Source organism: Ascaphus truei, chromosome 16 (genome assembly GCF_040206685.1).
Source record: "Ascaphus truei isolate aAscTru1 chromosome 16, aAscTru1.hap1, whole genome shotgun sequence".
NCBI lineage: Eukaryota > Metazoa > Chordata > Amphibia > Anura > Ascaphidae > Ascaphus > Ascaphus truei.
This window is the reverse complement of record NC_134498.1, coordinates 42,238,380-42,265,301: the sequence shown is the minus strand read 5'-3', so window position 1 is coordinate 42,265,301 and position 26,922 is coordinate 42,238,380. Positions and strand designations below refer to the sequence as shown.

At 49.3% G+C, this 26,922-nt stretch overlaps 1 protein-coding gene across 6 annotated transcripts in view; it reads left to right on the top strand.

Moving 5' to 3' along the window:
- CD99L2 (CD99 molecule like 2) overlaps positions 1–26,922 on the top strand; it is a 46,919-nt gene that overhangs the window by 5,913 nt on the left and 14,084 nt on the right. For 3 of the 6 annotated variants that reach the window (XM_075573302.1, XM_075573300.1, XM_075573304.1), the window contains exons 2-3: positions 23,545–23,607; positions 24,568–24,603. In XM_075573302.1, the coding sequence (XP_075429417.1) occupies positions 23,545–23,607; positions 24,568–24,603 (99 nt within the window). Of the gene's footprint in view, positions 1–14,079; positions 14,165–23,544; positions 23,608–24,567; positions 24,604–26,922 lie in introns of all 6 variants that reach the window. The other 3 variants (XM_075573301.1, XM_075573305.1, XM_075573303.1) reach the window with 2 other exon arrangements.

Sequence of the window (26,922 nt, the reverse complement as noted above, 5' to 3'; positions counted from 1 at the left end):
CGCTGTGACGCGTCAGCCGCCAGGGGATTCAAGAGAATTGTAATCCCAATCGTCGACGCGTCACGTGGTGTGGCTGAGAGCCAATGAGGAGGGGAGGCTTCGGGGAGTGGGGAGGAGAGTGTGGGGGGAAAGCAGCGTGAGTGCCTGTCTGTGTGTGTGCCTGAGTGCGTGCCTGAGTGTGAGGAGTTGAGGGGATGAGGATTTCAGCCGTTCAGCGGTTGAGGGGCTGAACGGCTGAGGAGTTGAGGTGCTGAACGGCTGACTGGCGGTCCCGCCCCCTCACGTCATGGCAGCGCCCCCCCACCCGTTTTGGCCACGCCCCCTCCCCCCCCCCCCCCCCCCCGCTCGCAAAAATGGTCCCTTTTTGGACCGGAAAAAGCCCCAAGTGCCTCTCCATGCGCCGCCTGTCTGCAGTGCGGGCGTGTGGTCTGAGGCAGCGGGGCCTTAGAAATAACACAACAAGCGTAAAACCTTGTGTAATGTGGTGTGTGCTTCAGAACCACAGTAGGAGAGGATAGCAAACAGAAATGGCTCATTTTACCCAAGAGCACATGGGAAAGACTTTGGCTCAGGTTATTCTCCTTGTGTTATTGCAGGCGCAACAAGGATAAACTTACCAATCCCTATGAGAGCTCCCGTAATGCGTGCGCAATGGCGGGAGCGTGTTTTGAAAAGACAAAACATTCTTGTCTTTTCAAGCGACTGCCGCGTCACGTGGACGGTTCAGCCAATGAGGTGTGAACCGCTCACGTGATGTGATGGCCACGCCTCCCCATCGGCTGAACATCGCTGAAACCACAGTTTGCAAATCGCGTCAGTGGCAGGCGTGCGCCATGTGCACGCGCTCTGAGTATAATCTCAGCCTTAGGCTGTGCTTATGGTGACGGCGACGCGACCGATGACGTCACCCGTCGCCGTTGCAATTCAAGTTTAGGCGACGGCGCTGGCTACAAGGCCAGTGACATCAGAAAAGGGGAAGGCAGAGGGACGGAGAAGCTCTCTGATTGGCCACAAGGGGAGACAGTCGCCGAAAAAAAAATCAAATAACGGTGATTACTAGATTTTTGGTAGTGCACTACAAGCGCTGACGACGGCGACAATGCATTTTTTTTGACGCCGCGACGCTGTCGCCGGCACTATAAACACAGCCTTAGGCCAGGGGTGGGTAACTCCAGTTCTCAAGGACCACCAACAGGTAAGGTTTTAAGGATATCTCTGCTTCAGCACATGTGACTCAATCAGGGGCATACTCATTATTACATAGTTACATAGTTACATTGCAGATGTGGTTGAAAAAAGACATGCTTCCATCAAGTTCAACCTATGCTAAATTTAGACGACAGATAATTTATACTATATTTGTTCTTGCAGTATTTTGATCCAGAGGAAGGCAAACACACAAAAAAAAAACCCCAGTGACACATCATCTCATGATATCTTATAAGGGGAAAAATAAATTCCTTCCTGACTCCGGGAATTGGCAATCAGATTACCTTTTCCCTAAATATGAGATGCCTATAGACTATACAGGCATACCCCGGTTTAAGGACACTCACTTTAAGTACACTCGCGAATAAGTACACATATCGCCCAATAGGCAAACGGCAGCTCATGCATGCGCCTGTCAGTATGTCCTGAACAGCAATACCAACTCCCTACCTGTACGCAAGCGGGGAGACTATAGAGCCTGTTACAAATGCATTAGTTACATCAGTTATGCACGTATATGATGATTGCAGTACAGTACATGCATCGATAAGAGGAAAAAAGGTCGTGCTTCACTTTAAGTACATTTTCACTTTACACACATGCTCCGGTCTCATTGTGTACGTTAATGCGGTGTATGCCTGTATATAGTTCACAAGGATGTGAAAGGATTTTATTTATGACTAGGGAACTCGGCTGATTAAATTGGTACTAAGACTGACAAGTTGGTCTACATTATATCTCTGGTATCTGTTAATTATCCCAACACAACAGTGACAGTGGCGTCCGTCCAGGTGTGGTAGAAATTAAGTTAGGAAGTTATACCCATCTTTTTTTTATCTGTGTCTCGCTCTATGGGAGGTTTGATTTGAGGGTATCCAGGGAAGTACCATAAATCCCCCTGCTCTGTGGGAACGGGCCAGAAGAAGGGGCTCAACCCCTGAAACGTTGCCCCACGTGAATTTATCTTGCTTCCCCCCTTTTTCCCTCCCACCCCCTTTCATTCATTAACTGTGAAGCATCCCCCTGCCGTGCATGTTCCAGTTCGCACTTCCTTGGTGTGCTTTGTGTGATATACACCCTTCACTAGTTGTATATACAGGCGGTCCTCGGTTATCCGCCGGAATCCGTCCCGTAAACCGCCGTCGGATAGCGGACCGTCGGATTGAGGATCCAATGTTAATCCGCGGCGATGAGCGTCGGATAATGCGCTCAGCGGAATACATTATCTGGCGTCGGATAATGCGCTCAGCGGAATACATTATCTGGCGTCGCATAAGCCGTTAGACGTATAACGAACCGTCGTGTAGCGACGAGTGTTCACTGTGTATTCTTTGCTATAGCTTTATTAGCTAGTACAGGAGGGCCCCAGTCATGCGGCGCGTTCTGTTCTAAGGACCCGCCGCCAAGCGAAAATTGCCGGAAAGTGGAACCGTCTATTTTCGTTATGTGCGCATGCGCAGACCGGCAATGCGCCGTTCTACGCATGCGCAACATCGGCTAAACCCCCCATTCTGCGCATGCGCGACCCCGGACTGGCCCGTTCTGCGCATGCGCGACATGTGACCGGTCCGTTGTGCGCATGCGCAGACATGGCGGCCTCCATTCTCGATACCGCCGTATCGCCGAAAAGCGGGGCCTTGCTGTAACCCATTTCTGTGTACATATGCTATTATTATACAGTATGTTCACGTCGCATTTATTAATGTCCTCTATCATGGCTTTATAACGTAGCAAAAATGTGTTTTTGTCATACCCAAGTGACATTTATTCTTTATTTTACTTAAGAGTGCTGGGAACCCAGTTGGAGTTTTTTTTGTGAAGTTACAAAGTATTTCAGGCAGCTTTTGATTGAAAAGAAAGTCTTTTTTTCTCTCCTCTAGACATAAAAATGTCACGGGCTGGAGATTGATGAAAGGGGGGTTAAGGATAGGCCCAGAAGGTGGGCTTATGTTGGTTTCAATTAAAGAAGTTTTGGGATAAACAGAATGTATTTGGAATTGGACAAGACGTCTGCTCTGAAGTCAGACGCGTGTATTCTCATCTTCCGTACTCCAATGACCTCTTTGGAAAGAACCTGATACCTGTTATGTGGAAACGCACAGGTGATCAACACCAGTCCTCAAGTTTTAAGTACAGACGGGCCCCGCTAATACGGCGGGTTCTGTTCTATGGCCCCACCGCAAAGCGTAAAATCGCCGGAAAGCGGAACGGGCGATTTTCAACATCTCATGCGCAGACCTGCAATCCCCTGTTTTGCACATGCATGACCTCCGTTCTGTGCATGCGCAACCTCCGTTCTGCGCATGCACAACCTCCGTTCTGCGCATGCGCGACCTCGGCACCCCCGTTTTTTGCGCGTGTGCAGACATGGCGGCCCCCTTCTCAGTACTGCCGTACGAGCGGAACGCCGAAAACCGGTACCCTACTGTACATGTTTTACTTGGTAAACAGGGACTAAAGCGCAATAGATACTTGATATCTCTTGGGTGGTGGAAGCGATTTAAAGATATATTTGTGACCGGTTGGGGGGGGAGATATTTTTCATTTGAGGGACCTTGCGGAGGTAAAAATCAGCTAGATAGCTGTTTGTATTAACCATTGTCACATGTGCTCTATTGGAATAAATAATTAATCGTGACACAGACCTTGGCATAAATGGCAGAAGATGTATATGTGATACAATATGTCAGAATTGGCCAACTCCAGTCCTCAAGAGCCACCAACAGGTCAGGTTTTAAGGATATCCCTGCTTCAGCACAGGTGTCTCAGTCTGAGCTGCCTGTGCTGAAGCTGGGATATCCTGAAAACCTGACCTGTGGGTGGCCCTTGAGGACTGAGGTTGGCCACTCCTGCAACATATAATGATATAGCACACACTTAGGAATTCTTCGTGCAGCTGTACACATTGGGGAATGAGTTGATTCTCTGTTTTTAACCCCTGGCTGCTGCTGACCGCTGAATAATTAATTCCTGCCCGCAATGTGGTTTTGTCCATTTCTTAACCCCTTCAGTGCCAGAGGCGCCTGCCATGCGTTGAGGAGCCTCTGGCATGGAAGCGGTTGAACCATGCAGCAGAAACAATTAAGACAATGCAGGTCAACATACACATCTCTTCTTGAATTTCCATTTCCACTTTAATATACTGTACAGTTCCAAAGTGCAGGGAAACAGGTTCAGACGAGGAGAATCCTGCTTGTGCAGCCAACATAACATGGACAAACCAATTCCTCAAAGTGCAGGTCTCCTGTAGGACAGAGGTACCAAGTACAGGACTCCTCTAGGACAGAGGTACCAAGTGCAGGACTCCTCTAGGACAGAGGTACCAAGTGCAGGACTCCTCTAGGACAGAGGTACCAAGTGCAGGACTCCTCTAGGACAGAGGTACCAAGTGCAGGTCTCCTGTAGGACAGAGGTACCAAGTGCAGGTCTCCTGTAGGACAGAGGTACCAAGTGCAGGTCTCCTCTAGGACAGAGGTACCAAGTGCAGGTCTCCTGTAGGACAGAGGTACCAAGTGCAGGTCTCCTGTAGGACAGAGGTACCAAGTGCAGGTCTCCTGTAGGACAGAGGTACCAAGTGCAGGTCTCCTCTAGGACAGAGGTACCAAGTGCAGGTCTCCTGTAGGACAGAGGTACCAAGTGCAGGTCTCCTGTAGGACAGAGGTACCAAGTGCAGGTCTCCTGTAGGACAGAGGTACAAAGTGCAGGTCTCCTGTAGGACAGAGGTACCAAGTAGGGCTCTGCTCACATAATTCAGAATCCAATTCTTTATTTATTGTAACAGCCAAGAACAAAAGAGAAACAACAACGTTTCAGGGCCTATATGGACCTTCCATCACCTGAAACGTTGTTCCTTCTCTGTTCTTGTACACACACACATATATACACACACGAAGCAGGGGGTCTCCAGAGCTGAACCCCATTAATGAACAAGAATAAAAAAGCATGAATTCCCTCTCACCTACAAAACTAAAACGGAGAGCAAGCGCATGGGGGGGGGGGGGGTATATTTGTTAACCCTGCTGTAGGCACTATTGGTGTATCTTTTATATATTTTTATTTTGACTTGATCTTATAAATTGGGTGTGCTCAGTCATACCTGCAGTTTTGGCCGGCAATGTAGGAGCCGGCAATGTAGGAGCCGGCAAATAATCCAGGAAAAAGTATTGCCAGGTTGTAAACCAAAAGGGAAAAAAATCTGCATCATTGTTACCGGGCGTTGTTCTTGTGATTTAGATCTCATTTTAGTGCTCCGAGAGACCAGATACACATTGGCCTGTGAAAACAGTTGATGCCTCTGCCAATAACAGACGCTGTAGTCCAGGGGTGGGTATCTCCAGTCCTCAAGGGCCACCAACAGGTCATGTTTTAAGTATATCCCTGCTTCAGCACAGGTGGCCCAGTGAGTGTCTCAGTCAAAGTCTGAGCCACTGATTGAGCCACCTGTGCTGAAGCAGGGATATCCTTAAAGCCTGACCACTTGGTGATCTTGAGGACTGGAGTTGGCCACTCTTGTTATATATACTACAAGCTGATATAAATTAAACCTCCTGTAAATACTTTGTAACACACACAGTCACTCTCTCTCACACACTCACTCTCTAACACACTCTCACAATCTCACACACACTCACACTCACACTTTCACACACACACACTCTCACACTCTCTCACACTTTCACACACACTCTCTCACACTTTCACACACACACACACTCTCACACTTTCACACACACACACTCTCACACTTTCACACACACACACTCTCACACTCTCTCACACTTTCACACACACTCTCACTTTCACACACACACTCACACTTTCACACACACACTCACACTTTCACACACACTCACGCACGCAGCATGTGGGATTAGATTTCAATTTACCAGAAAAAATGTTATTTTGGCTGTCAACCTCAGGCAAAATGGGGTGCAACGTGAGCCCGAACACCGGCTCCGCCCAGTCTCCCACTGAGTTTTAGGGGAGTGCACCCGCGGTCTCGTTCGTACGTGAAGCTATTTGAGCTGGTTAAAGTCTTCACCGTTCCGGATCTAACGTTTAGAACCGTTTGGTTTATTTTTATGCGCAGTAATCTCTTCAGAATTCTGCGGGCTGTTCACGCTCACCGGGTCTTTCCAAGCGAATATTCAATTATATGGAGAGAAAAAACAATGGCTGTTACTTCCGGCTCCAGGCTGTGAAATGAGTGGAAAAGCAGCGCTGTATTTATTGAAGATAAAAAATAAAAAAATTCTGTTGCTGATTTTTGTCCCTGCAGTTTTGGAGCTGGGATACTTTGAGACCCCCCGCCCCCCTTGGTATACGCAAACTTTTCCCTGTGTGCACTTTTATCTGCTCTCCTCTGCGCCTAACCCCCCCCCCCCTGCTTGACCCCGGCGTCAAATGACGTGGGGTTATGCGATGTCACATCGCCATAGTAACGTGACGCCGGGTTACCAGGACGCTGGAAGATAAATGTATTATAGAGACCTCTATAACTGCAGTGCTCCCCCTCCCCACAAAATGTAGCGCCCCCCAGTTTGCGCACTGCTGTCTTAGACCACATCCATAGTGTGTGCGACCGCGTGCGCCGTGTGAACAACAGGCTGTACCTCTATGAGGCAGGCCATAGAGCGCGACACGTGGCAGCATTCTCAGGAGACAAGAGAATTTGTTTTTCTTCCGCGACAGCCAGGTCACGTAAACGGTTCAGCATATGAGGGTCAACCAGCCGCGTGATGTCACGGCCACGCCTCCCCGTCGCTGTGGATCTCGGGCCACAGATCGCTCGGCCGACAGGCGCGCTTGACGCCATGTGCTCCGTCGCGTGTGTGCTATATCCAAGGCCTTAGATCTGTGGCTGTTCAGACATACAGAACCTCTTGCTTCATTTGACAAACCGGTTTAAGATGAATATTTGAGTTGTGCCAATGTCTTAAATTGGTTGGCACATATTTCCACGGTTTTCTTAGATTTCGCATTGCCAGACTGTATATGTGAATACGGCAGTATACGAAGGTCCTTCTTGCACACAGGCTTGTAATCCTTGGTGAATTTCTGTCGCTGAGCTCGCTGCTTCTGCAAATTTGTACACAAAAAAAAGTAGCAGATTTTGCCTGAGTCACGAACATAAACAAAAAAAATGTGTACATCTCTAGTGGACGATAATAATAAGGCCGGGGCCATGGTGCCTTCGCCCGTGCGGAGGCGTGCGCGGCCGTGACTTCACCCGCTTGAAGCGGGTGTGTTTTTCGACCATGGTACGCGCGCCATCTAGGGGCGGGCCAGTGACGTCAAGGGAGCTCGTTCGCCCTCATTGGGCAAACCGCTCACGTGACAGGCCTGTCACGGCAAGAAATCCATTTGAACTGATTTATTGCGCAACGCGCGCCCCCTCCTGCGCCCTCACGCCGCATGGACGTGAACACTGCCTTAAGGCAGTCTGTTCGCTCAGCCGCACGGTCTGCGGTACCATGGCCCCAGCCTAATACTCCTAGCGTTACCCGTTCTCCTAGCGTTACCCGTTCTCCTAGCGTTACCCGTTCTCCTAGCGTTACCCGTTCTCCTATCCATTCCCGTTCTCCTAGCGTTACCCGTTCTCCTAGCGTTACCCGTTCTCCTAGCGTTACCCGTTCTCCTAGCGTTACCCGTTCTCCTAGCGTTACCCGTTCTCCTAGCGTTACCTGTTCTCCACCTAGCACTACCGGTTCTCCTAGCGCTACCCGTTCTCCTATCCATTCCCGATCTCCTAGCGTAACCCGTTCTCCTCCTAGCGTTACCCGTTCTCCTATCCATTCCCGTTCTCCTAGCGCTACCCGTTCTCCTCCTAGCGCTACCCGTTCTCCTCCTAGCGCTACCCGTGCTCCTCCTAGCGCTACCCATTCTCCTTCTAGCGTTACCCGGGATAGTTACTGGATCAAACTATATACACACCCGGTTGATGCACTGAAAGGACCTCTAAATAGGACTTCGTCTAAATAGGACCTCCTCTAAATAGGACCTCGTCTAAATAGGACATCTAAATCTGAATAAGTCCGGATTGGATGAAATGCGCGTCGGGTCATTCTGACGTCACCAGTTGTGACACGGAGCGCCAGCAGCTCACAGGGACTGTATCTGACACAGTATAGCGCATTAGGTTTTGTGTGACGTTTATCACACCGCGTGCAGACATTTGCAGTGGTCCTTCAGTATCATGAGTGCAGGGGTCGTCTCCAGTTGAGAAATTCATATTTTTCTCTTTTTATCCTGTTGTGTTTGGTTTCCCCCGCTGTTTCTAGTTGTATATTCATTAAATGCTACGTTTTCTTTAGCGGTCCTTTGAGTGCATCCGCAGGGTTCAGGTGTATACAGTCTCTCCTCAACGGTACCTGTTTTAAGCTACATTATAGGCCCAGGCTGTAGAGACCGACTGGAATACAGCCTGGAATTCGAGTTGTTATGAAGGACGCTCTGGAAAGCAGAACTGTCCCTTTAAATCGTCTGGTTTTAAAATGTGAGCCGAAAACTCCTATCCAAGTTAATGGGCCACCAACAGGTCCGTTTCAGGCTATCCCTGGTTCAGCACAGGTGGCTTAATCCCTGCTTCAGCACAGATGAAAACTATCCCAAGTTAATGGGTGTTTACTGCGACTGGCGAAACGCATTCGGCTACACTTTACGTTGTAGAACAGGAGTGGCCAACTACAGTCCTTTAGGGCCACCAACAGGCCAGGTTTTGAGGATATCCCTGCTTCAGCACAAGTGCATTAGCCAAAGACTGAGCCACATGTGCTGAAGCAGGGATTGATTGAGCCAATTGAGCCACCTGTGCTGAAGCAGGGATATCCTCAATCTGACCTGTTGATGGCCCTGGAGGACTGGAGTTGGCCACTTTGGTTGTACAGTATTTGCTGTTCGCCTCAATCTCGTGTGAAGCCTTATTAACATATATATGCATAGTATTGTTCGTTACAAATACAGTACTATGAAAAGAAAGCTTGAATTTGAATTTGCTTGAATATTTTATTAAAGTATAGGGTAACATATTATATATATTTTATCTGCAGCAGAGTTTAGTTAAGCTTTGGTACCTTTTTAAAGGTACCAAAATACAAAATATAAGCTCACTAGCAACGTGTTATTCCCCACTAAAGACAAACTTCTTTGTGTTTTGGAAAAATGTGTTTTAAGTTTGTCCTGTGAAATTCAAGCTTATCTGGTCTTTGTCCTGTATCTGTTTGGTGCACAATGGCATCTTAATTAATCCCCAAACAAAACAAAAGGCAATTAATAATTTACCTGTAGATACTGTCTAATGAAAGAGATTAGATTACGTTTTTGTATAAACCGTTCAAAGGCATTTGGCAACCTGGACACAGAAGTCAAACACCTTTATTTAAAAAATACTTACACAAGTACCAATACAGCCCGGGTTTATGGCACCACTCATAGCGCAGAATATTGCGTTTAACGCAGAATATCACGTAGTTTCCATAGGGTTTGATAGCAGCGGAAACGCAGAATCTCACAGAGTTGTCCTGCTAAAATGCGGAATGGGACACTTTGCCACGATGCCCCGTGTGCCACACACCTGACCCAACAAGCCAAGCCTGCGGGACATTTAAAGATGGCGCATCGGAGCGGCCTGTCTATGCAGTGTAGCAGTCCCACGCGGGACATGTAAACATGCAGTTGTCGGAGCGGGGGCGGCAGAATTGACATGTCCGGTTGGACGCAGCAGCAGACATCGCGGCGAAATGTCCCGGCAGTGTTTTTGGCGCGGCCAAACGTCCTAAACCGCCAAAATGCGCCAGCGCATGCAACAACGTGAGCTCTATTTGTAACCTATGAAACATGCCACGGCCACTACATCGTTTCGGAGCTAGGTTGGATGGTCTCAAGGGGTAACTTGCACGATATTTTGTATCTGTGCGGATCATCCTTCTAAGGCTGAGATTATACTGTGTGCTTGAGCGCATGCGCCCAACGCTCAAGCGATCTCTGCACATACTGTTTCAGGCGATGGGGGTGGGGAGGGTGTGTAGAGGAGGCGGGGCTATGACGTCACGGAGCTGGTTCGACGTCATTGGTCACGTGACGCAGCCGTCGCTTAAAAAGACAATTTTTTTTTTGTCTTTTCAGAATGCTGTCGCTCCGTGGCGCGCGCACAAGGGGCGGCCTCTAAGGGATCCTGCAATTTGTACATGGTGTGTGCGCCATCGCACACAGTATAAGCTCAGCCTAAAGCAGTAAAACTTATTACAGTTTTTTTAAATTATTATTATTATTATTATTACAGAATTTGAACAGGCAAGAACCCCTGGCGCTGAATTGCGCTACTTTCAGCTCGGGACGGGTTACCGGTGTGTTTTCTCTCCCTTTTAAAGAAATTAAATCTGCCCATAAAATATTGTGCGTTTCGGCAGGAGGATATTTCGGCTTCCTATTGGACCGCGGCGACTGTCGCGCTAAACCAGGACCATTTATACGGAGTCGCAACCGCCAGACAGAATGAAGGAGTTGGATAAAAACAAGTTTATTTCATCCAGAGCCAACAAGAGCAACACAGTACAAGGTTTTAGGTTCAAACTCGCCAAAACGGGGGTTACGGTGAGAGACCTAATTCACAAGTTGCTGGGCACCACATCGGTAGGGTTACCCAGGATGATTTCCACATGCCAAGATGCTCTGGGTACCACGGTACCGCAGGGATGCTAGTTGTGTCCAACCTTCCACCGTAGGGGTTGCCGGTAGCTGATCGGAGCGGCACCCCCTACGGAGGTCAGTATCTACGTAAGCAGTGGGTCCCCAGAGCTACAATGAATGGGGTTCAGCTCCAAAGACCCCCTGCTTCAATCCAATGTAAGAACATTAGAACAGCTTGGATTGGCGCTTTAACTGTTATCATTATCTGTAAAGGCTTCTCTGTGCATGCAGTGTAAGGCCTCGGTCCCGCTGCACTCGTTGGCGCGGGCGGCCATGTCGCGAGTTCCCCACCAGCAGGGGAATCCTCGCGAGCCGGTCCCCACTGGCTGCACAGCTGATTACACGCTGTGGCGCGTCAGCCGCTAGGAGACACAACAGAATGGTGTTTCCTAGCGTTGACGCGTCACGTGGTGTGGCTGTGAGCCAATGGGGAGGAGAGGCTTCGGGGAGCGGGGAGGAGTGTGGAGTGAAAGCAGGTGAGTGCCTGTCTGTATATGTGTGTGCCTGAGTGCGTGTCTCTGTGTGTGTGTGTGTGTGTGTGTGTGTCTGCCTCTGTCTGTGTATGTGTGTGTATGAGTGCGTGAGTACCTGCGTGTGCGTGTGTGCGTGTGTATGTGTGTATGTATGAGTGCCTGCGTGTGTGTGTTTAAAGTGTGTTTAAACCCTCAGCAGCTCCAGCCCGAGTCCGAGTCCGTGGAGGGAGGGGGGGGGGGGAGAGTAGCGGGTCCCTCCGCTCAAGCCACGCCCCCCCTCCCTGTCAATCCTCCCCCTCCCGCCCACCTCCCGCTCTGGCTCCCGCTCCCTACAGACCGCAGATCGCGGTCTGTGTAGGTCAGCGCACCGCCCGTATGCAGCGCGGGTGCGCTGACTCTGGGAGCGGGGCCTTAGCCTTAGGCTGCGTCCAGGGTGAGAGCGAGCTGCGCGATCAAAACAATGCAACAATTGTAGCGTCGATACTGCGCGCGTGAGCAGACGCGATGCGCGCAAAGACAATTTTTTTTTCTTTGTTGCGCAATGTCCTGGTCACGTGCGTGGTTCAGCCAACGAGGGCGAACTGCTCACGTGGCGTCGCGGGCATGCCCTCGCCACGCCCACCATTGCGCAACCCTGCAGGCCAGAAATCGCCCCCGCTGCGTCCGAGCGTGTTGTCACGGCGCGCGCGCGCAATCTCCCTGGACGCGGCCTGAGTCGGTAGAGGGATGCTTTCTGAGCGATACACTATAACACTCCTTTGAGATAGATGTGACTAAGACGTTAACACTCTGTTGTGTATCATATTCAGGGTGTAAACATGCGCCTACGATCTGCTTTCCACCCTATTCTTTCTGCACAACAGACACTCTCAAATGTCCATAAACAACTTTGAAGCACTTTAATCGTTCCACTGCCACACGCAATACCAATCACTTTGTCTGAGGCCGTATTTTAATGGCAATCGGCATGCCAACTTTACAAGTATACTTCGGTCTAATTGTGAAAATATAAAATGCCTTGGGATAGTTCCCATCGGGGCACCAGTGTGGTCTGTGGTCCCAGAGGAGAGGATGGAGAACCTTCTGCTCTATGAGTAGAAGGGCCGCTTTTTAATATAATGTTAGATACATTTATTATAATTCAACATACCACCTGTACCATATATATTTACACAACCTTAACTTGCAGGGGATTATCAGTGTGACAAATTGCAATTAGCTGCCTAAGGAATTATTAGCAGAAGAGTCCAAGTCCTGGTGTGTCCCGGTGGGAGGAGGGGCGCCATTTGAGGAGCCCTGCTTTATGGCATTGGAGTTACCGACTGGTAGGAAATCTGAGAAGTATATAATATTTTTTGAACCTTGTTCTGCGGTGAGAGGCCACTCCGCTCAAACACGGGAAAATAACGGATAAATACTCGTTTCCTTGAACAAAGGTATTCCTGCTTCAGTTACTTTCCAGTTTCGGGGCTGACCCCAAATCCAGTAAGCACAGTGATAAAATGTACAGAAGTTAGAGGCTCATAGATAACAGAGGAATGAAGACTGGAATGATTCCAAAATCGCAGACATCGGGGTCCTCATGTGAAGCAGTTTCTATGAAAATACCAAGAGGCCATTGTCACGGAAGAGCAGACGACGTATACAGGGATCACAGCACAAGGCAGAGTAAGGGGTTAAATAAATGGGTTTATTCTGACAACAGCCAACAGGGAACATCGCAAGCAACAAAGAGGTAAAACACCTAAAATAGCCAGATTCAGCATATATACGGGGGGTTAACTGCGGTCTCCTAACTCACTAGGTGCTGGGCATGACATAAACTCGCTTACCCAGGTCGTCTCACAAACCCTTCCTCCTGCGGGGCTTCCAAGTTTGTGCAATCTCCGCTGGCTTGAATTAGCTACGATCACCGAGATTACCTACGATCACCGAGATTACCCATGCACAACATCCGTCTACTTGGAACTCTGGGGCGGCCTTACATTTGTAGATTTCCCCCCGGCATTTGAGTGCATGGTGAAAACGGAGTTTGGCCAATCACAGAAGAGGGGGTGGGGGGGCAGCGCACTTACAAGTCTGGCTGTTTGCTGATCGTGATTGGCCGATCCATATCTCCCGCTTGAGCCAATCGGAGAAGCACCTACGGCCGTCATGGCCAGACGAGGTGGTCCGAGTTGGCATTCCATGAGGGTGGATTGAATGGCGCCGGTTTAGCAGTCAAGAAAATGACTCCGCTTCCGGTCCGTGGGCAAAATGAGCGGACGTCCTTCAGTCAGCACCTTCCCCCAACTCTGCTCTTTCCTCCTGACCCCCAAGTCCTAGGAAACTGGCTGGCAATGGGAGCCTATGTGCTCTTTAATGGGTGCCCTCCCATTGCCCCGGAAGGAAATCTTGTGCAGCAGAGGGGCATGGCTCGCAGGGAGTAAGGGGCCCCTGACCTGTCCAGCCAGGTCGTACTGCAGCACCACATATTGAAGCATAACATACACAGTACCCCTACTTTCAAATACAATAAAGATTTACAATGTTACTGGATTTTTAGGGAAATCTATTTACAGATAATCCCCAGTGTCTTACAACAACTCTTGGGTCATGGTCAGTGACCCTGATGAAAGGGTCGGCAGGACCGGGCCTTTTATTTTAACTGCCCTGCGTTCATCACAGCCATTCTTCCCACCCAATAACCTTTTTTACATCTTTATTCCAGAACAGTCTACATTTGAACATAGGTGAAACTCGACAGACGTGTGTCTCTTTCCAACCTCATCTGCTATGTAACTGGAGCAGAAACAGTACGTTACAGTGCAGTAAAGGAAAGTACATTTATGTAATAAATACGTAGGGCGAGGGGGGAACTGCTGGATGTTATCATTTATCTAAGGAGCTTTGGCAGGTTGGAATGGTAGAGAGAGACTCGTTAAACTAAGTCGGCCCAGTTTAATGAAATGCTGCCGTGCGAGAGCGGTCCCTGGAACAAAGACTACAAGAAGAAGTGGGGAGCAGCGCAGATGCTGTTGGTCCTTAAGTGCCTCTGTTGGCTAAAGGTCAGGAATGACTCGGGCCACCGCTGCCCTCAGTGCTGTTTGTGTACAGCGGGTCTTTATTCTGTAAGCAGCTTCAGCTCCTCGTTGTGAAAGCCGTAGCGTTACTCCACCACAAGCCAGGGCGGAGTCCAGACAAGGGCCAGGTCCCCGGGAAGTGCTTGGCGGTTCTATCGTGACCTTCGTCGCCGGGAGCCGCTGGTGAATGATGACGCCGCTTGTTCTAGCGCGCAGTGGGGGTGAAGAAGGTTGGGAAGAAGTGAAGTGTAATCGGTGGTATTACAGGGAAGCATTGGAGGAGAAAACAGATATTAACCTTTCTGTTTAGCTCTCTGGCATCCAGGACACAAAGACACAATAAAAGCTATGTTTCTGTCACAGCCCATTACAGCAAAAAGCAGAGCGGAGTATCTCGCTGACAATCTCCTCTAACCCCGCTGCGACACTCATGGAGGCCTGTTTGGGAACACCATTTAATATATATATATATCTTATTAGTTTTCGGTAAATTCTTCTTTAAGAGGATTGAAGCAGGGGGTCTCTGTAACTGATCCCCATTCATTTCAGCTCCGGGGATCCCCTGTTTCTGGAGGTAGGGAGAGCCCGGTATCCCTCTGCATTTTTAAATCTCCCGCGTCACATGGGCCAATAGGAAGCCGCAACGATGTCACGGCTACCTATTGGCCCGCAGGACGCGGGAGCTTCGAAACGCCGCGAGTATGTACAACCCAGCTAGCCGAGCGGCTATCGGAGGTATCTCTGGAAGCTGGGGGTCCCTAGAGCTGAAATTAACGGGGTTCAGCTCTGGAGACCCCCTGCTTCAAAACAATGTCAAAAAATAAATCGCTGGCTTGGATTGTCACTGTAAAGATGGTGGTTACATTTCTTGTTAACCGCTTTGCTCATACCGGTAACAACCAGAGAGCAATTTTTTCGGTGATTTAAAAAAAAATTATTTTATTGCCAATTTTTCACAATTTTCACCCGGATTATCGCACTTTTTTTTATTTTTTATTTTTAAACCCATATCTGACAAAAATGGCAATAGATAAAGGATTATGTGACCTGAATTTAATGATAACAATCTGGCACATTTTGGCTGTTTCGCAAACTTTTGCAAATGTTTCACACATCTCTAAACACAACCAATGTCACATACGCTGCTTAAACAGAAAGGCCCAGATCTACTAAATAGCACTACGTCTTAAAGCAGCAGTCCAAGCTGCCGTTTATTTTTATTTTTTACCCCTTTAATATGTGCATCAATACAATCCACACAATGATGAGTAATTGGCTAAGTTGCTGTGCTCGATCGGCGAAGATTCGGCTCGGGGGTTCACTAAATGGCTGCAGAGGAGTATTCTGTAGTCAGTGGAACACACTTGCATATTAATATGACAAAGTTCTATGGGGAAGATCATGTGACCAGGCAGTCACTAGATATTATTGGTGCACTGCTAGAGAGAGGGCAGGGTTCAAAAAGGGGTGTGCCAGGGCCTGTTTGAGAAGAGGAAGGGGATGCGACTTTGTAAATGGTTGCTATAGAAACCAAAAAAGCTTATTACATTATAATACAATAAAAATGTCATTCAGAGTTGTTTAAAAATGATACAAGTATTTTCACATGGTGCAGAACTGATTTATAATCCCCCTCCCCCCAGCACATTCACATTACTGGGTGGTAAATCGACGTAAGCTTCAACGTGGTATTCCTCCAAGTGGCTAATATTAACATATTCCAGGATTACATGTATATCTACTGCAGGAGAGGCCAACTCCAGTCCTCAAAGGGCCACCAACAGGTAAGGTTTTCAAGATATCCCTGCTTCAGCACAGGTGGCTCAATCAGCGGCTCAGTCTTCGTTGGTAGCCCTTGAGGACTGTAGTTGCCCACCGTTGCCATAGAGCTTGCAATCTATGTTTTTGGTGCCTGAGGCACAGGGAGATAAAGTGACTTCCCCCAGGTCACAAGGAGCCGACGCCGGGAATTGAGCCAGCCTCCCCTGCTCGGTGCCGTGGTTTTCAGAGACGCTCCCCCAGAATTTTTTTTGTTTTGCCTTTTAATTTGCAAAGTTGGATTTCAGCTGTGAGGCCGCTCTCTTGTCTCAGCCACTGATTGAGCCACCTGTGCTGAAGCAGGGATATCCTTAAAACCTGACCTGTTTGTGACCCTTCGAGGACTGGAGTTGGCCGTCCCTGCACTACTGTATAATAAGGACAATGGGCAGCGGCTGTGAAGTCAGTGGTGGGCGCAGGAATGTTACGTGGGTTTATATTTGGAGTGTAACAGGCCTCGGCATTTGGTGGAAAACGGCTCCTCTATTCTACTTATTGTTCAATTCTTGTCTGTAGATGAATTGAATTTTTCACAAATCCTGGTAAAAGCTGCACGCATCTATATGTATTTTTTTGCTTGTTTTTTAGTTACTTGCATTGTATAACACGCATTAATCTTCATATACATTCAGATATAAGCAGTAATGTTTTCTTGTATTCCTTACATAAATTAAACTTTCTGAACGCAGCAGCTCCCGCTGATTTTTATTTTTGTACTTTAAAGTACGGGTGTGCAAACTTCCCCCTGCACCCCCCGCACCCCTCTTCCGCCCCCTCCTTACCTTGTTTCCGGCGTCAAATGACGCCGCAGTCACGTGACGCCACGTTGCCCGGCATTTAATTTAAATGCCTTGGGGGAAGAGCGCGGGGCCTCTGCAACCACCTGGAAAATCTTGCACCCCCCAGTTTGCGCACCCCTGCTTTTAAAGGACCTCTTCTTGACCCTTCCAACTTTTTTAAAACATCTGTTGCTCCGGGAGGTTAAAATGGCGCGCTCGCTAAAGCCCAGTGCAGTCTAAAGGTTACCGTGGTAACCACAGAAGATGGAGATTAAGACAATGACATGCTCGGGGACAAGATAATAACATTCTACGAGTTTAGCTCCTATAGGATACTTGGGAGCATTGCTGCTCTAACTGGTTTAAGAAATAGTAATTACAGTAAGTGCCTGTTTTTAACTTGCATCCGATTTACACAACCTCAGTAATGTATGTTTAAAGCAAATATTAGAGTCATTTTGCTGCATGGTCTTTGAAACGTAACAGATATATAGATATAGATATATCTTTTTTTGGACACACAACTGGAGGGAATTAACATCAACAAACACTGTGTATAGTGAACTGAAAAACCTGTGCAGAGTAGAAGTGATGTATCCCTGGATCTTTATGGCTGGCTGGGTTTTTGTCTTCGCTCCAGCTCATCATAAATAATGGAACCAAATCAAATGTGTTCACAATAAATGGTCTTTGTCTCATTCTAGTGTAATGTCTAAATGAAATAATACAGCAATAATGCCCTGCTCCTCTATACTGTGTCGAACGCCACTTATCAGCAAATCAGAGAGTGTATTCTATGAACAGTTTATTACGGATCAATGTTTTATATGTTGCAGGGTTGACGTGATTATGCAGTGAATGGATTGTGCTGGGTTGGATTGCATGTTGTGTGCCTCAGGGTTACACGGAGCTGTGTGTGTATATAGGATGTACAAATCTAGGTAACAGAAGTTAGAATTGTAAAGCTAATATATACAGTGATGTATAGTGGGAACGAGTAATGCCATTAATTAGCGACGTGCTTATTGGGGGCCATGTTAAAATGGGCACGAAGCAAAGAGTGACACGCTGTGCTCATTTGCATGTCACTAGCCTGATGTCTCCTGGCTGGAAACCACAGGCAAAGAACACAGACAGATTTATCAAAGGAAAGACTTCCGGTGCCAAGCCAATGACGGTTTTCACCCGAGAGACTTTCTTAAATAACCCCCATAGTCATGGAGCCTTATTAGATTATAGATGTTACCGCTCCTTGCCCGGCTCCCACTAAGGAGGGTTACAACTAAGTGAGGTGGGGTCGTTTTGTGCAGGTGTTGGTGTTTGGGCCAGTGTTTTTCAAGCAGGGTTCCCCAGGCATTCCCTGTAATGTTCAGGTCATTTCAAAGATGGCCCAAATACAGAATAATTTATAATGCATCTGATCTCAGACGCGCTATTAGAGAGGGTTGGGGTTCCTTACAATGTATCTGATCTCAGACGCGCTATTAGAGAGGGTTGGGGTTCCTTACAATGCATCTGATCTAAGACACGCTATTAGAGAGGGTTGGGGTTCCTTACAATGCATCTGATCTCAGACACGCTATTAGAGAGGGTTGGGGTTCCTTACAATTATCTGATCTCAGACGCGCTATTAGAGAGGGTTGGGGATCCTCAGAATTTCACATAGGGTTCCTTAACCCAAAAAAGTTTGGAAACCACTGGCTTAGACTCTCATACCTGTTTGTCACTGTACTGGGGTCCAGGCTGGCTAGTGGTGTAAGCTGATGCAGGGGGGCGCAAACTTTTTTCCCTGCGCCCCCCTACCGGCGGTCCCCTCACTCCCGCGCCCCCCCTAACCCCCACTCACCTGCGCTCCGGCGTCATGACGTCACGTTGCCATGGCGACGCAGAAGGAAGCCGCCGGAGCCTAGGTAAGTGAAGGTTTACAGAGGCCCTGCAGCTCTCCCGGCACTTAATTTAAGTGCCTTCGGGAAGCGCGCGGGGCCTCTGTAAACCCCGCCCCCCCCCCCCCCCGCCGGCAGACTCGCGCCCCCCAGTTTGCACACCGCTGAGCTGATGTAAGAAGGGTGCCAGGGACTTTATTTGACAGACAGGTTACTTTGAGACAAGAAGACTTCATAGATTATTTTTCCCTGGGAACTCGGATAGTTCCTCACGGAGGTACACACGGCTTTGTCACCTTCCCTTGCCCAGGGTTAAGGGAAACTTTCAATCTCTGGCTCCAGTGAACTGGAGTCACTGCCAGGTACCGCCCAAGACTCTGTATAGGGTGTACTACTATCGAGGTTCCTTACACTGTCCTAGCAGTCCAAACTATGGTAACCTGGGGTGCGTATGCATAGAGTTGGCGTTCGAGTAACTCGAGCTGTGACACTTCCCTGGAACCCTGATTTAGGGATCCTTTACCTTGAAATGTCACGCGCGTCCTTCTTAAAGGAACGCGCATTCTCCGGCATCTTCATTATTACAGAGGCCCGTCCTAGATAAGGGACACGTCCCTAACTGCGAAACAATAAAAGGTGACCATACTTCTTCACACAAAGGTGCACATTAAAGACATACGGTACCGTTAACACCATACATTGAAGACAGCGAGACTCCCCTCCTCTGGTGTCCTCCGGGGTCTGGAAGCCTCTGCAGCCCCCTTTTTTTACCCCTGTGTGATGTCACTATCCTACCCTTGTAACTGGGCAAGGTGCAGACATCCTTGGCCTATCAGGATTGACACGTCAGGTGACCATTCTAGTAGGTTCTGGAACTAAGGAGGGGCCAGTCACCTGACAGGAGCTGCTTTGGCCGCATAAAACTAGCTACATGAAATAAGCTAGCGGGGGCCGTTCCTATGCGTGAACATGTCAATTCCCTATTAACCCCTTCAGTGGACAATAGTAACCCCACTAGAAGGGTTTAGGGTTGGGTTGCCAGGTGGCTTCTCCAAAAATACTGGACACAATGGTGAAAGGTGCTCGTGACACACGCGCACACACCCCCTCTCACCGCTCCATGCTGTTTCCTCCTCCTCCTTGGCCCCATCCCCAGACTCCTGACACCTGCTTGGCTGCTGCTGGGTAATGCAGCCATTCAGGATTGAGGAAGGACCCCCTTGAAGATACCTCCAGCGGTTTATGTCATTTTTATAAGTATATTAAAGCAGCAGAACAGGCTGCGTTTAAAAATGATTTTTTTTGCATTTTTGTATTACAGGATTGAAGCAGGGGGTCTCCGGAGCTGCAGGGGGGTCTCCGGAGCTGCAGGGGGGTCTCCGGAGCTGGACTGTGTTCATTTCAACTCCGGGAACCCCTGCTTCCTGAGATACTTACCTCTGTAGGGGGCGCCGGTATCAATGTGAAGTTTAAATGTCCCGGTTACGCTGGCCAATAGGAAGCCGCGCTGGATGACGTCACGGCTTCCTATTGGCCCACGTTAGGCACACAGTTTCCTGGCTACAGGGATACCGGTACCCCCTACGGAGGCAAGTATCACTTGAAGCAGGGTGTCCCCAGAGCTGAAATTAACAGAGTTCAGCTGCGAAGATCCCCTGCTTCAACCCTGTAATTCAGAAACATCCCAATTTAAAACGCAGTGCAGCCTGTTCTGCAGCTTTAAGCGATATGCTCACGTTTGTGGAAGGCTTTTAAAGTCTGCAGCCCACATTCTGTGCTTCTCTAATGCCGAGCTAGGAATAGAAAGCAGTATCTTGCATCCAGGCTCTTTCACGGCCGTCAGATCTCCCTGCCCTCCCCATATCATATCCTAGCACCACATTTTCTCCTCGCCTGCAAATCTTTGTGATAACCAGTGGGGGGGGGGGGGGGGGGGCGGGGGAAGGTTTTTTTTTAATAAGAGCCCCTGTCGGAATGATGTTCATTTTGGAATTGCACCCACGAGTGAGATGTAAAAACTCAAGGTGGAGACTGGCAGCCATTATTGATTCAGCTTCGGCTTTGCAGATTGCACTCAGTGGGAATTTTAACGAGAAAAAGACGCATCAATTCTAAATGCTGAAGGAGGACGTTGTTACCACTGCAATGCATAACACCTTATTTTTTTTTTTGCTGCATCAGTGGTTTTCTGCTACAATTGTCCTTGTCATTAGGGCTGTACATTAATTCATACAGCAGCGTGTGGAGCTCAGGTGGCGTTGGGAAGATCCACTTAGCAGCAGGGATGTTCAGTGTTACCATGCTTAGCAAAGCCAGAGGATATTAATCATTCAGCAGGCTATGAATAGTGCAGGGTAGCCAACTCCAGTCCGCAAGGGCCACCAACAGGTCAGGTTTTCAGGATATCCCTTCTTAAACACAGGTGGCTCAGTCGAAGACCGAGCCACTGACTGAGCTAGCTGTGCTGAAGCAGAGATATCTGGAAAACCTGACCTGTTAGTGGCTATGGAACTGGAGTTGGCTACCCCTGAACTAGTAGATGACACGTGTTGAAACCTTGGCTAAGAGAACAGTATTTATTCAAAGTATATATTACGGGCGGACGGTTAAATCTAGTTAATCAGAAAACATCCATTGCTTGTAGAACCCGGAATTAAACTTTGCAATTCTAAATATTGCAGGGCTGCGGAATCCGTGAATCTGAGCTGTCATGGAAAGGGTTAAATGCTGGCCATATTTCAGATATTTTAATATTAGATGTACCAGCAAAACTGCATTAGAGGCCATCCAAGCGGGCGATTTATCCCTACCCCAACCCCCCAAACCCACCCGCGCAATTTTTTTTAAATTTAGGAATATAGGAGATGTGCAGAGTTCTGGGTTATGGTCAAAGACCAAATTTGGCTTTGTGTAGAGTATGTATCTCCAGTGACACAGAAGTGAGGGTGGCACCATAGCTGTCCCCAAATCCAGTGCACACTACTCTGCTTGCAAGATGCTCAGAGCGCGGCTGGCAGTGAGGGCACCTTGCAAAGTGTGTGTGTGTGTGTGTGTGTGTGTGTGTGTGTGTGTGTGTGTGTGTGTGTGTGTGTGTGTGTGTGTGTGTGTGTGTGTGTGTGTGTGTGTGTGTGTGTGTGTGTGTGTGTGTGTGTGTGTGTGTGTGTGTGTCTGGGATTCTACAAGAGTTGATAGTAAAGTTTCCCAGCTGGAAAACTGGGGCCAAAGCAAAAGAATCCCACACCACATTTATCAAAGACAACCCCCTTTGATTTCAGTGACATTCCTTTTTGCTTTGATACATTTGGTGCTGTTCTTTGCAATGATTTTGCAGCCGGTAAAAGACTTCAGTAAATAGATCCATATTCATGTCTAGGAATCAAGCAAAAGTGGTGGGACTCTGGAGGGGGGAAAAATGGGAACATATATATATCAACGGGGGGAAAAAAGTCCCATTGAAAACGATAGGATTTATTTTCTTTAACAATGTTGCATCGCTGCTGCCTTGGTACAGACGCCGGGAATCGTCAAAAGAGCAGTAACTGGCATGCAAGCACGAGGTCTCGTTTCGATGACTCCCAGCCATAAGCGCTTCGTTATGTTGTGCGGTTTGAGCGAGTGTAACGTCGTCGTGCGTGCTGGAGTTGAACAAAAATCCAATGGTGATATCTTTGCAGGGATTTTATTTGCAGCTTATGTAACGGTATTTCTGGCCCGGCCTGACCCACCCAATCTCACATTGGCCCCTGTGGTCTAACCGGTCCCCATTACAGTATGGTAGTGTCGGGTGGTGCACCTGTTGGCTACAGGACTCCTGAGTCTCCCGCATGATGGTGTGTGGGGAGGACCCGTCCAGACAGGCAGCTGAGGTAGTGTGCTGAGTCTCACCTAGTTCCAGTGCAGCGCCTCCACCTCACCAGGGTCCCTGCGTCCGCATGGGGATGATCCTGACGAGGAACTCCTCGGTGGTGCAACCTCCTGTGTAATCATTGGACTCTCACACACAGGGGTTTCTCTGATCAGCTCCATCTTTATTGTCACGGTGGGCATAGCTGCCCTCCACAATGGGGTGTATTTAGCCGATCATCTCGCCCGTGCTCCCCTTTGATAGGTAGGTCACCTAGATGAGGGATTCACTATTCCCGCAGGAATCACTGCCCTGTGCCAGGTCCCTGGACACAGTCTCCCATGGAGTTACTATAACATAACTAACACTCTGCAGAACTGAACTCCTTCCTGAACCTTGCAAGAACTTTCCAGCAACTGTACTCGCCTTGAACTAGTACCTTTCAGCAACTAACTTTTAGACACAGTGCTGTGCCTTATGTAACTTCTGAGGCTGACACACCTCTGACATCACTAACCATGGAGTCAGAGCATGTGACCAGTCCCAGCCATACACAGGGCACCCCACCAGGGTGTGAGGGAAAACCTCCATGATTACTGCTGGCATGCCCACACTTACCAGGCCTTGCTGCCAGCAGGAGAGATGACTGTAGGCATTTTACATGACCGCTACACTTATAATAAGGCTTTTTTTTTTTTTTTAAAAGAGGCCCACAGTTTCAGTCTGCCACTGACCCTGCCACTGACCCTGCCACTGACCCTGCCACTGTGTCCTTTTCTTGTGTTTCAGCATACGGTACTGATGATGATTTTAACTTGGAGGACGCTCTGGGCGACGTGGCGACAGAGAAGCGTAAGTGTTCCAAAGCTGTGCAAGTGATTGATGAGTTCCAGCCTGTTCCATAGCACGGGGGGAATACTTCCCGAAACGTACAAAGCAGAAGGCATAGCGTAGGCCTGGCCAACTCCAGTCCTCAAGGGCCACCACCAGGGCAGGTTTTCAGGATATCCCTGCTTCTGCACAGGTGGTTCAATCAGTGGCTCAGTCATGACCCACCTGTGCTGAAACAGGAATATCCTGAAAACCTGACCTGTTGGTGGCCCTTGAGGACTGGAGTAGGCCACGCCGGTAGACCAAGAAGGTTGAAAACCTAGGAGGGGTCTATGTATAAGAGGAACCAATCCCATGGAAATCAATAGACATTTTTTATCCCTTTGGTACATGAGGTGTAGTTTATTTAGCAAATTGATCCCAAGGAGAGTGCACAGCAACGGGGGAACCAGTGGAATAGTGGGGGTTAAAAATGAAAGGATGCTCGGTATATTAAAACTCATTAAAAATGGCATTAAGAGTTGAATTGTAAAATTTTTAAAAATAAAGCAGTGAGTATTATCTAATACAGGGGGGGGGGCAATTTTTTTTTGCTGCTGCGCCCCCCCTGTCTTGCCTGCCCTGGTGCTTGACCGAGCCGCCGCCGTGACGTAACCAACGCTCGGCCGCCGCGCCAAAAAAACCCCACATTTCTTGTCTTTTGTCAAAGGTGAGCGTGCATCGCCCTGCCTGCAGACGCGCGCAGTGACTGGGGCCGGCCCCATAGAGGGCCGTATCTTGTTTGCGCCGCGCACAATGTAGCGCGCGCGTCTGCGAGCAGTGGGGACGAGGCCTTAGATTATCTTTGTGGACTTGTGCAACCCCTGTTAATGGATCTCTTTTGAAACGTAACCAAATGCCTAATACGCTGAACCCGCAGCTGGCAGATGTGGTAGTATAACTCCAAAAGTGCCCAATAACTTGTGTTCTTTATGTTTACAGCTAAACCGAAACCACCTAAGAAGCCCGCAGATAAAAGTGAGTTTTATTGTATTTATTTTTCTGGCCTGAAACTAGGGATTTGTAGGTAATGAATGAGCCGGAGAAAAGGAAGGTGTGCAAATAAATGAGTGGGGGGTGGGGGGGTTCTCAACTCCAGTCCTCAAGCCCCCCTCGTAACATGTTCGGTTTTGGGGATATCCCAGCTTCAGCACAGGTGGCTCAGTCGAAGATTGAGCCTCTGATAGAGCCACCTGTGCTGAAGCAGGGATATCCTCAAAGTCTGACCTGTTTGGGGGGGTTTTGAGGACTGCAGTTGAGAATCAATGTCCTATTGAGCTCCACGTCTTGAAGCCGCCAAAGGAAGAAGACGCGGGCGGCACGGGGAATACGGAAACTAGTCAATGTTTACACGTGGATCAATTTATCTCTCGTTAACGCTGCTAAACACTGTATTTTTCAACACAATAAAAACATTGGTGGGGGGGGGGCTGCTTATAAATATATATATAAATAAACACTGAAAATTGGATTCCCTGGGTATGCGGTGCAGCGGGGCCAGATTTGCTGGTGTCGGTGCAGCGGGGCCAGATTTGCTGGTATCGGTGCAGCGGGGCCAGATTTGCTGGTGTCGGTGCAGCGGGGCCAGATTTGCTGGTATCGGTGCAGCGGGGCCAGATTTGCTGGTGTCGGTGCAGCGGGACCAGATTTGCTGGTATCGGTGCAGCGGGGCCAGATTTGCTGGTGTCGGTGCAGCGGGACCAGATTTGCCGGTGCAGCAGGTCCAGATTTGCAGATGCAGCAGGGCCAGATTTGCAGGTGCCGGTGCAGCGGGGCCAGATTTGCAGGTACCGGTGCAGCGGGGCCAGATTTGCAGGTGCCGGTGCAGCGGGGCCAGATTTGCAGGTGCCGGTGCAGCGGGGCCAGATTTGCTGGTGCCGGTGCAGCGGGGCCAGATTTGCAGGTGCCGGTACAGCGGGGCCAGATTTGCAGATGCAGCAGGGCCAGATTTGCAGATGCAGCAGGGCCAGATTTGCAGATGCCGGTGCAGCGGGGCCAGATTTGCAGGTGCCGGTGCAGCGGGGCCAGATTTGCAGGTGCCGGTGCAGCGGGGCCAGATTTGCAGGTGCCGGTGCAGCGGGGCCAGATTTGCTGGTGCCGGTACAGCGGGGCCAGATTTGCAGATGCAGCAGGGCCAGATTTGCAGGTGCCGGTGCAGCAGGGCCAGATTTGCAGGTGCCGGTGCAGCTGGGCCAGATTTGCAGGTGCCGGTGCAGCGGGGCCAGATTTGCAGGTGCCGGTGCAGCGGGGCCAGATTTGCAGATGCCGGTACAGCGGGGCCAGATTTGCAGATGCAGCAGGGCCAGATTTGCAGGTGCCGGTGCAGCGGGCCAGATTTGCAGGTGCCGGTGCAGCGGGGCCAGATTTGCAGGTGCCGGTACAGCGGGGCCAGATTTGCAGGTGCAGCGGGGCCAGATTTGCAGGTGCCGGTGCAGCGGGGCCAGATTTGCCGGTGCAGCAGGGCCAGATTTGCAGGTGCCGGTGCAGCGGGGCCAGATTTGCAGGTGCCGGTGCAGCGGGGCCAGATTTGCAGGTGCCGGTGCAGCGGGGCCAGATTTGCCGGTGCAGCGGGGCCAGATTTGCAGGTGCCGGTGCAGCGGGGCCAGATTTGCAGGTGCCGGTGCAGCGGGGCCAGATTTGCAGGTGCCGGTGCAGCGGGGCCAGATTTGCAGGTGCCGGTGCAGCGGGGCCAGATTTGCAGGTGCCGGTGCAGCGGGGCCAGATTTGCCGGTGCAGCGGGGCCAGATTTGCAGGTGCCGGTGCAGCATTGACAGCTGATTTAATATTCCAGCACGTGCAATGAACAAAGTGACAGCTCAGCACATTTCCAGCAGAATGATCTTCGCGGCGACTGCAGCCCATCTGCATTTATTCAGTATCAGTCCTGGGTTTATGCTTCGTGTGTATAAAAAAAATGCTAATGTTTGCCGTTTAATTCGTTTTTATTTTTTCTTCCCCCTCATTAATATTTTTGGGCTAGTAGTAAAAATAAGGATACATTGTCCATGAGATGGTTCATGTGATCAGCCTCCGGACCAGATCCATGGAAGCCTTTTGCACCGCTCGGCGGACATTCATTTGAATGGGAGTAAAGGCAGCTAAAGCTCTGCACCCTTTTGTGGATCTGCACCCTTTATAGATTGCAGCATCGAGCGAGGCTCTAATAATATGTGGGCCTGGGGGGTGCGAGATTTTCCAGGGGGGGCACGGCAGCTACAGAGGTCCCTCGCTCTCCCCAAGGCATTTAAATTAAATGCCGGGTAGAGTGGGGGACCACATTATATAATTGTCTTTTTA